The 10,748-nt window shown below is 51.9% G+C and overlaps 1 protein-coding gene and 1 long non-coding RNA gene across 2 annotated transcripts; one reads left to right on the forward strand and one right to left on the reverse strand.

Annotated features, from left to right (window-relative positions):
- Positions 1 to 668: 668 nt before the first annotated feature.
- FJX1 (four-jointed box kinase 1) lies at positions 669 to 2,956 on the reverse strand. The gene has a single exon (XM_037521426.2). It carries the CDS (start codon positions 2,732 to 2,734, stop codon positions 1,433 to 1,435), a length of 1,302 nt encoding a protein of 433 aa, XP_037377323.2. The 5' UTR covers positions 2,735 to 2,956; the 3' UTR covers positions 669 to 1,432.
- Positions 2,957 to 3,358: 402 nt separating this feature from the next.
- Positions 3,359 to 10,748, forward strand: LOC119254534 (uncharacterized). The gene is made up of 4 exons (XR_005127298.2): positions 3,359 to 3,740; positions 4,879 to 5,044; positions 7,496 to 7,611; positions 10,556 to 10,748. It is a non-coding gene; the product is annotated as an uncharacterized LOC119254534 (long non-coding RNA).

The following is a 10,748-nucleotide window of genomic DNA, read 5'->3' on the forward strand; positions in this document are numbered from 1 at the left end:
TTTATGGCTTTCTCTACCTGTTTGCAATATGTGCTCAGCTTATTATGGGTACACATTGTGATGCACGGTAATTACAATGCTGAAAATAATGTGCAGCACGTGACCACTGTAGTTCAGTTTAAAGGGGAGCATTTGTCATATTTGATTTTGCACATCTGGTTCTATCATATTTGTTAAATGATTAGTATAGGAATATATGACAGTGAAATTCTTTGATATCAAAGTTTTATTTGCCAAGAAATCAACTACTTTTCTTCCCTTTCTCTCTATCATCCCCCACACCCTAAGCTGAACTCTGAAATTTCCAGCACTGGGCTTCATTTGAGTGCACAAGGCAGGGAATCTGTCCTTGCCTTTGTTCAATTCTATAGGTCCCCCAGTCACAACTGGGATATATCCGCGTCTGCCTCCTTTGTTTTAAAAGCACATTCTCAAGGGAGAAACCCTAAAGCTTATTTCTAAAGGGCGTCAGACACCTCAGTTAAAACCACAGCACTTAAATTCTAAATTTTAAATTCCCTTTTATTGAAATATAAGTTTGTTTAGTATATTTACACCACACTTTATGCACATATATACATAGAAGGCAAATTTTGTCAAATAAAAGTTTTTCTTAATAAAAAATTAAAATAAGAACAAAGTAAAGTGCATGAAACGGATTTCTTTTCCCTTCTGGAGTACATCGTCACTGTCAAAATTTTGGTCGGTTAGAGGGGGAGGAAGAAGAAATTCATTTTTGACTCAGCGCAAACAGCCTGTCTCGCTTGCTTTTGAAGCCTTTAGGCCAAAATGACAAGCAATAAGGAACAAGTCAAACAGCGGGGTCTGCAGGACCCCCCGGTTCTGGAGGTCCTGCTCGCTTTGTCCTACCCGCAGCCTTTCCCCAGCTCTTAACAGTGATCTCACCATCACCGAGCTGGAACAAAGGGAGCTCACAGGAAGGGGGGCTGCACCAGCCAATGTCACAGCACCACTCCGGGGCCACCAGCGCTGCGTTTGGTAGGAAACTGCAAAATTAGCTCAACGGCTCAAATAGAAGTTTTCCTTTTTCGGAAAGGGAACAGGGCGGCCAAGGCATGGGATGCTTCTCCCAGAAACGCCACCCGGGGGGCCAAACTCCGGCAGGGCAGCCAGTTTCTTGGGATGCAAACTCCGTGCTGGCACAGGGCCGAATCCTTTTATAGGCTGGGTGGAGGGAATGTTGCACTTCAAGCCTCGCTCGGGGCGTTTGTCCTCCCAGAACTTTGAAAAGAAAATGCCACAGGACTGAGAGAAAAGGGCAGGTGTTGAGGATAAGTTTTGCGTTGCCTTCGCGCTCGGGCCGCTTAGCTAGGCGTTGGCCGGCTGGTGCCAGGCGGCGGTGGAGACCTCGGCCCTTCTCCCAACATGCAGTCCCCAGGCACTGGTCCTCTCTTTCCTCCTGCGGGCGATGCTAGGTCCCAGGTCGATGGCCGTGCTTGGCTTTACAGTGCAAAATGTGCTTGGCAAGGAAGTCGAGGCGGCGCTGCAGCAGCTGAGCGTGGGGGTCTGCGAGCGCCGCCAGCTCCGGGAAGCGAGGCTCGTGGTGCCGGTAGAGGCGCAGCAGCCGGGCGGCTGCGTCCTGGCCGCGGTGCAGCTCCAGGACTCGCCGCGCTGTCCGCTCGCGGAACACGCACACCGACTGCAGCAACGGCTCGTTGTACTTGTCCCACATGCCCGCCACCCGGTAGCCGTGCACCAAGCCCGCCTCGTTATCCAGAAAGACCAGCGCCCCGCCGGGGCCCCGGTGCAGGTTGCTGGTGGCGCGCTGCATGACGCGCGGGTCCCACTGCAGGCTGAAGAGGTTGCTGACTAGCCGGTCGAAGTTGGCCGTCAGGTAGTCGAAGAGGATCAAGTCGGTCCATTGCACCAGGTCCACCAGCTCCGCCTGGCTGCGGTTGGCCAGCTCGCCTCCCGCGGCGCGCAGGGGCCGCAGATGGCCGTCCTCGGAGCGCCAAGGCGCGGGTACCACAACGTCGGTGAGGTTGGGCAGCCAGCGCGTCAGGCTCACCACGCTACCCTCGGTCCAGTGCGCAGCACGGAGCTCCTCCTGCACCTGCGCCCACTGCGCGCCCCGAGCCTCCACCCGGGCCAGTGCCAGGGGCGGCACGTGGCGCTGGAGGCCCAGCAGGCGCGCCAGGTAGTAGGACAGGGCCTCGCCCTGGATCTGCTCCGGGTTGATGCCATAGCGCACGCAGGCGCGGGTGCCGTCGGCGAAGCGGGCGAGCCGGTTGGAGCTGCGCCCGCAGCCCCCGCGCTCCAGGGCCACCACCCGGGCGCCGCGCACCGCCTCCAGCCACGCCGCCGCCTGGGCCTCCGAGAAGCCCCGGGGCACCTGCTCCTCCAGGCCGCGGCTCCAGAAGACGCCCCCGTGCACCGCGGCGCGCTCCTCCGGCCAGGGCTGCCCAGCTGGCACGTGCCGTCTGCGCTCGCCCGGGGGCTGCCGGGGCGGGCCGTCGGCTGCGCCCGCCGCCAAGGTGAGCAGCGCCCGGAAAGTTTTCAGGGAGCCGCCGCCGGCGTCCCGCGCCAGGGGCGGGGGCAGAGGCAAGCGGGGCGCGGGCTCCGGGCCGCCGCTCCGGGCTGCGCTCCGCGGGGGTCGGTCTTCGGGCTGCCGGGAGGCGGGCAGTTCGGTCCGCGGCGGCAGGAGCGCGCCCCACAGCACCAGCAGCGAGCTCAGCGCCAGCAGCCAGAGCCCCGCGGTGGCGGCGCCCCGCATCCTCCTGCCCAGGCTCCCCCGGCCGCGCCGGTGCCGCCGCAGCTTCAAGCCGAGCCTCGGCGCCCGGGTCCCGGCGGCGGGGCGGGCCCGGCAGCTTGCTGGCTCCGGGGCTCCGGGCGCCCCAGCCCCATCGCGGCCGCGGGGCGCAGCGGGGCTCTGCCCGGCGCTCCGCCCGGCGCTGGGAACTCGCCTCGCAGCCGCTTCCCAGCTGCTTTTGTATTTCGCTGTGAGACCCTCCGGCGGGCGCGATTCACAGGCGCGCGGACCACGTGGGAGAGAGGGGGATCCCCCCTCCCCCGGCTCCGCCGCTGCTCCCCGCCCCCCACCTCCCGCCCCCTGCCCCTCCTCTTTCCCTTAAAGCGGCGATGGCTCCATGCAAGAGGGAGAGGCGGCCCCGCGCTCGGGCTGGGGTTTGGGGGCGCTAGCCCTGCGGGGGACGCCCGCGCGGGGGGCCCGAGGGGGCGACGCTGACCTGGAGTCCCGCGGGCCGCGAGGGACGCGCCCCCCGCCCTCGCCGAGATTGGGGGGTCGCCGAGTGCCGCCGCCTGGGCAGCGCCTGGCCCTCCTGCAAACTTCAGACTAACCCCTAATAGGCGCTCGGGATCCGCCGGGCGAGGAGCTGGGCGGGTCGCTCGGCCTCCGCGCTTTCCGCCGGGGTGATTCACCCGGCCTTATGTAAATCCCTGGGAATTTCACCGGGCCGCAGAGGATGAGACTCCAGCCCCGAGAGGAACCAGCCGTAGCAAACAACTTTGAACCCACACCCCACTTTCCTGTGCGCGCTCACCCGCCCTGGCCCCTGCGGGCTGGTGCGCCTGGAGGTTGGTGGCTCCGCCTTTCGTAGGGGATTTGCAGGGAATTCAGTCTCTCTGTGCAATGAGAACACCTAGGCCAGCAACCCTACATCCGTTCATCCTTTCCACACAGCGTCTGTCCTCGGTTCTGGTCACAGAGCAATGAAATCCTCAGATCCCGGCTCCACTGTGCCATGGAGCCCAGGTTTCAGGTGGGTACGCGTGTCCTAACTCAGGGGCCACCTCTTGTGGGGAGGGAGTGTCAGGGACAGTTTTGTTATAGGGCAGCCCCGATATTGAACGGGTTGCCTGGCTGTGGGTCCTCACCCGCGCGCTTACAAGGGACTTATTAATACTCCACTACAGGCACACGCAAAAGGTTAATAAAAGGTTTATTTACAAGGGAAAAGGAAATAAGGAAAATGTACAACTCAGGGAGAAATAGGGAAATAAAGTCTTTAATGCGTCCTACCCGATCCACCGACCTGGAAACCCAAAGGCACTCTCCGAGCTGACAGCTGGCGGAGAGCCCAAATGGGGGACCCCCCCCCTCCCAAAGCGCACGTGTCTGGCTTTATACCCCCCTGGCTGCTTAACCCCACCCTCTGGTCCCAGCCACCTTCCCTTTGGTGCTGATGGGATTTGGAGTTCCCAGTGTCTTTGGTTTTGGCCTGGGGTGGGGGTGGAGTCCACAAAGCCTGTATGGAATTAGCTTTAGGACATCCTTTTCCCTAAGGGGAAAAGTTTCTCTAAGGGAATGATGCTAGTGTGCCCATGAGGAAACCGAGGCGTGGAGAAAGGAGGGGACTTGTCCACGGTCCCACAGCCAGCAAGTCGAGAAGTCCAATTCACACGTGGGTCTCCTGGCGACATACCACTTTCCCTCCATCAAAAAGTTCACTGTTTTATCAAGTCAGCAGCAGCCTCATGTTTGCACTCACTTTTAGCCAATCACTTTATTCCCTAAATGTGATTTTCAACTCAGGAATGAAAAAGAAAATCCCCACGTTGTATTTGATTTTCTGGCTTCTGCATTTGATTTTCTGGGGGGAAATAAATGGCTGGGGGAGGAGATGTGGAAGCTAAATCCAAACCCCAAACAAAACCAGAAACCACCTTTGGGTTCAGTCCCCCAGGGAAGCTGCGAGCTGGCTGAGGGAAGCTGTTTGGTTAAGAATTAGCTCTTTCCCTTGCTACTCTGCACCAAAGTGTGTCCCCAATCCAAATCAAGATTTGCAGATAAGACACACGTTTGGGAAGGAAGTAGAACCCACTTCTAAAAGCAGGAGGATAAAATGTTTCCTTACACTGTGCTTCTTTTCTCTCTTTTTGTCCCCCCAACTGTATTAGGTCATCAGCTGGCACTGATTGTTTTATTCTCTAAAGAATGAATGTTCGAGAGTTTTCGAGCAAACTCCCTAATGTCTGTAGCTGAGCTGAGGCATCACAAGTGACCCCATCAGGGCCCTTCACGCACAGACCCAATGCCCCCTCAAGTGTTTCCGTATGGACAGAGGTGCGGGGTCTTTGTTGAATCTGCTATGCCACACGGTGGCTGTATAATGCTTTTTAAAAGATTTTATCTGGTGATGAGATTACTCGCTCCCACATGGAGCCTGAAACTTGATTCAGTAAAAGGTATCTGTGCAAGTAAGTGCCTTACCTCTCTCTTTCCCTGGCGATCAGGAACTATGTCTTACCAACTTTTTATTTCTTCCTGGCTTAGATGTTATACTAAATAGGTGCTCAATAAATTGAATTTAATTTTTGCGGTTTAATTTCTGAGGATTTTTAAAGCTGGGTTTTCAGTTTGAGTAAACTATAAGCAAGATCGCCACCTTGTGGGCATAAGTAGAATATCATCTAATTAGAAAAAAAAAGTGTATACATTAATGGGAAGATTAATTAAGTTAAATTCTGAGAATATTATGTGGCCATATGGTCCAGGCCATGTCGTAGGTGCTCTGGTGGAATCCAGAGTAGTTGATGTCTCTGTCTTTTTAGCTATTAGCAAAGACTAGTTAACTACCAGTGGTATTTCACGTAAACTCTAGGAGGAATCTTGCCTTGTTTTATGACTACCTGCCACAATGCCTGGTACTAGTGGGTGTTTAGGCAAAATCTGCTGAATAAGTCATTGGACTTACTGATCAAATGAGGCTCTGCAAGTCGCAGGTACAAATATCCTTACTACTAAGTCGTACAAAAGAATTTTCATTCATTTTAAAAGAGAAAAAATATCAGGGAAGGTTCTGCATAATGGAAGAGGAAGAAGTACATAAGTTTTCAATCTGGGAGGGCTGTCCTCAAACCCAGACACCCAAGGTCCCATAATCTTATGACAATATTACTGGTTCTGACAAAGAAACTGAGTCTAGATACAAGAAGTCCTCCAGCCTCTGAAGCCTCAGAGGATGGACTGGCTTTTTCATCACCCTTTAGAACTGGATGCTCCTTGGACCAGAATAGTATGAAAAATAGAAAATGCAGAATTACGGAATCAAAGGAATAAAACAACCAAAACTAATCAAACAAACAGTAAGCCCCAAAGTATAAAGCCATTTTTAAGTAGTAATTGATTATTTTAGATAGTGTTTAAAAACACTCCTCTAGGGCCTCCCGTGGTGGCACAGGTGATGGTGGCCGTGCTGTGAGGCTGTCCGCAGCCTCTGCAGCATGGGTTCGATCCCAGCCGGCCGGGGAGGGTCCCACATGGCGCAGCAGACCTCTCCTGTCTCACCTGCTGCTCCACTCAGCAGTGTATTTCATCAGTCTGCCTGTTCTGCTCCCTACTCTGTCTCTGGTGAATCCTCTCACCCTTCCACACCTCTGGCCTGTACCCCAGTTCTTGTATAAATAAATAACTAAATATTTAAAAAAAATAAAAATAAAGACACTCCTCTATTTATTTGTTAGAGGAAAACCCTCCCACTCTCTTTTACTTCTGGGTCTGAGGAGTCCTCCCTCTTTGCTCCCTACCCCCCTGGCCAAGTGGCTGTACTCTGGGGAACTTGGTGTAGGGTAAGTAAAATATCAGGCTTTTCTGCCCTCCCGCCATTAGGATAGATGATGGAACCTTGCAGTCCTGAATGCGTGCCTGATGGCGGGCACCTGGAATAGGGTGTGGGCATATGTAGATGGGGTTCACCAGGGCTAAGACTGGGCTTTTAAGGTCGGCGTCACAGGGATGCCAGCAGAAGCAGAGAAGCAGAAGGAGAGCAGAGAAGCAGAGATCACCAGAGAATGCCAAGAGCCCAGAAAGAGTGAAGACTTGCTGGGGGTTGGGAGGCCTGCCAGCCTCCTGGCCCCTCTGCACCCCTGCCTGCTGTGTACCTGGTAAATCCCAATAAAAGCCTGTAAAAGCCACTGAGGACTCCAGGACTGTCTCCTCCTTCACCCAGTCTGCTGGGTGAAGCAGCAGAAAACCTGCTCCATGTCCTGTCCTGATTTACACTTGGTCATGGTCACTGCACTGTGGACCCCAATCACTTCAGCCCCTCTCGCAGTTGCTGGGGGATGAGAGACGCTGCCCCCTCCATGGGAGCCTATTTTCACTTTGAAAACTTTCTTAATCTGATTTCTCAGAGTTTTCCGGGGGTGTCATCTTCCAATTGCTGGAAGAATGACCTGACAGCTAGAATGGTGACTCCTGGGGAACAGAGGCATGGCCTTGAGGTTTGGGAGCAGGGAAGGAGGCTTGAGTTGGAGCATTTTCCAAGTCTGGGTTTTCTACTCTGTGGCTGTTTCTTTTCCGGCTAGTGATTTCCCTTCTCTGAGTGTCAGTTTCCACACCTGACACATGAGAACAACAACAACAAAAAATGCTACCTACCTCTCAGGGCGGTGACAAAGTGCATGTGTGATGTCCGTAACCCTTAGTGGGTGCTTATTTTGGCCTTGGCCCAGGCTGAGACCTGCACATATGTTATCTCCTTGACCTCTCAGTTTTATTGTCTCCTGCTTACAGGTGGGGAAAACAAAACTTAGCCAGTAACTGACCTGAAGTCATACTGCAAATCAGCAGCAGCAAATCTAGAACGATGGAGGCCAAATTCTCTGCAAATTGTCAACGACTCGGAAAAGGTCAGATATATAAGCATTATTGCATTATGACAAAGTAGACTAACTCAGGTTAAATTTTGCATTGCAATGGTCTCTGGAGTGGCTCTTAAATGAAATGGTTAAAGTATGAAGCCTCAAAGCCAGATCGTCCAGGTTTAAAACTTAAGGGGTGTGTGACCTTGAGTAAGCTGCTTGACCTCTCTGTGCCTCAGAGTCTCTTTTGTAAACTGAAGTAATGATAATATTATCAATACTAATTAGAACTGTAACAGGGTGGTCTCCAGGAAAGGGGGAGGTTCCCTGCCCCACCCAAGAGAGGGTGGAGCTGAACAAAAAGAAAAGAGGAAGCGGCAGAAGAGACTGAGGAAGGAAGCAGGATGGAGCCAGGAGACCTGGAGGAGGCGCGAGAAGCCTAGAGACATGTGAAGAAACTGCTTGTCTTTTGGTCGTGGACGGGGTGACACAGATGTGGGTGAGACCCGTGGGGAGGTGACCATGGCAGCTTTTATCTTGATGTTGATTTTGCTCTTTTCCTTCCGGGCTTGTCTCGTTGTTTCTGACCCTTTTTTGTGGTTCCCCACTGGAAGATGCTTTAGACTTGTGGCAGGCTTTGGGGCCTTGCTCTGGACCATTCCCATATGGATGGACTTTTACCCACGAGGGGACGGGTAACTTCGGGTGCTTCATTTAAAAACTAGACTCTTTGCCTTTCCTGTATTGTTTCCTAGTTTTATTAAAGTTCCTTCCCATTAAAGTCTCCTATGTTTTGTGTTGATGCGGCGGATGGCAGAACCCATTTAGAATAGGCAGGTTTGCGGGGTTTGGGCTGCCCCTCTCCCTGTCCTATCACAGAACAATTATATAATATAAGGTAAGTGATAGTAACTGATTAGTAATAACAAGCCTGTTAGCTTCATTGTGATGCTCAAATTAGTCCTTGTATGTAAAGCACATAAAGGACTGAGTTCACTATTATATTCAAAAGTTTTCCTTATTTGTGGGTCTGCTAATCCTAAGTGGCCTATTTGGCCACCATTTTGTTACCTAAAGTTCTAAATCCCAAGCAAGTTCAGAACAGTCTCTGGTCAGTTAAGCACAGGAGCCCAACCCTGCAAGGTGCCTTTCAAATCAACCCAGAGCTTAAGGCTTCATCATTCTGGGCAGGGTATGCATCATCATCACCGGGAATGCCCCGGGGGTGGGGGCGTGCTGAGGATGGATATATGAAAAGGGACCCCAGAAACTGATCAGTGGAATGAATGCCTTGTTGATAAGATTGAAAGCATGGCTGGGGAACTAGAGCTTGATCTCAATTACAATAACCAAGTCATCAAGCAGATGAGAAGTGCCTGGAGGGCAGACTCACGACCCCTGACACTATAGATGACAGCACATTTTCTAGTTTCACCCTTCCCTTTCCTCTTTGTCCTCCTTCCTCTCAACTGATGCTGTATAATTCTTCAATCAATAAAAAGGCCAGGATATTTCTCTTCAGCAGCATCCTGCATTATATAGCCTGCTCCACGACTCCTGTTTCTTTATCAGTGTGGTGTTGCCCCAGGCAACAATCATTGCCTTATCACCCCCTTTCCACTGTTTTATTACTGAGATGGGGGCATCCTCTTCCTAGTCCACCCTTCATCAAACCTTACTTAGGTCTCAAGATACCTAATACAGGTGGCATTCCTGCCCTCTTTATGCCCAAGATGGGTGTCTTCAAGATGATTTTGGTCTTTTTCTTCCCTACAGAACTGGGCCAACAGACCCACCAAAGTCCCCGGTGTAACTTCCGGAGATCCAGAGCCCCCAACCCTTTTACTACTCTGTCCTCTTCAATTGCACCCTCTTCTGGGTCTTCTGAGTTACAAGCCTCCCCCAATGACACAGGACCCAGATGTACCCTTCTAGAAGCTTCTATGCAAAGGAAAAGAAAGACCCAGAAGAGTACAGTATTCCTTGAAATTTGGTATGATCCCCACTTCAGCCATAATGAGCTATGTGATCTTGGGCAGCTTTCTAACCTATCTGAAACAGTTTTCATTATATATATCTACCTCTCCTCAATTCTTCTCCCCTAGTGTATGGGGATCATTTTCTTTTTCTAGGTATTTCCCTATTTGACTGTGATTTGGATCTTCTAAGACTTGGTTAACCCACGTTAACCAAGTTAACTAGCATAAGAGACTATCAGAAACAGGTATAGACACACCTGGCTCAGGTAAATCCCACTGATAGCTAGGAGGTCAGGAAATGTTCTAGCCTTTGCAGCTAATCTACCTAATGAGTCCTGCTTTAAAAACACACTGTGTTTCTGGAAAAAAAAAATGATCCCTTAGTTTATGGTGAGACTAAGATTTTTATGATTCTCTTTATTCTGTGTAGCTCTCTTTTTGACCTGCCTTTGAAAAGGCTCCTGAGCCTCTGGTATTAGAGACTGGAATACAAAGTTTGGAGCATTGATGGATTAATTGAATACATTTGAGAGCAGTTGCTATGTAATTAGACACGTAGCTCAGTCACACATCACCATACCCTCAGGATAGGGTCTGATGGTAAAAGTTCTCACGGGGCATTTGGGCATCTGAGTGTCTTTCACTACTATAATTTGGTTCAACTAATGTTTACCATTCACATGCTGAGGGATACGGAACTGGGCAGTAAGTGATGGGGCATCGATTTTCTCCCAGGCATAATGCCCGCGTTGGGGATGGTTGGTTGTGTCTTCTCTGCAGTGGCCACCTTCCCTTCTTTCTTCTTGGCAGGTTTCCATCCTCTGCCACTGCCTGGTGCTAGGGGGAAGCTGAGTCCTGGTGTAGGGTAAAGAAAATATCAGGCTTTTCTGCCCTTCCGCCATCAGGATAGATGATGGATCCTTGTCCTTAATGCATGCCTGATGGCGGGCACCTGGAGTGGGGTGTGGGCATAGGTGGATGGTATTCAGCTGAGTTAAGACTGTGCTTTTAAGGGCGGCGTCACGGGGACACCAGCAGCAGCAGTAGAAGCCGAAGCAGCAGCAGTAGCAGCAGCAGTAGAAGCCACAGCCGAAGCCGAAAGAGAAGCCGAGAAGCAGCAGAACGAACGCCAGAGAGTCCAGATAGAGTGAAGACTTGCTGCCAGCACCCCTGCCTGCCATATGCCTGGTGAACCCCAAATAAAAA

The sequence above is a fragment of the Talpa occidentalis genome, unplaced genomic scaffold (assembly GCF_014898055.3).
Source record: "Talpa occidentalis isolate TD23 unplaced genomic scaffold, MPIMG_talOcc4v2.1 talOcc4.3, whole genome shotgun sequence".
NCBI lineage: Eukaryota > Metazoa > Chordata > Mammalia > Eulipotyphla > Talpidae > Talpa > Talpa occidentalis.

Coding starts and splice junctions, on each gene's coding strand:
- FJX1 (XM_037521426.2), bottom strand. CDS start 2,734: ATGCGGGGCGCCGCCACCGCGGGGCTCTGGCTGCTGGCGCTGAGCTCG.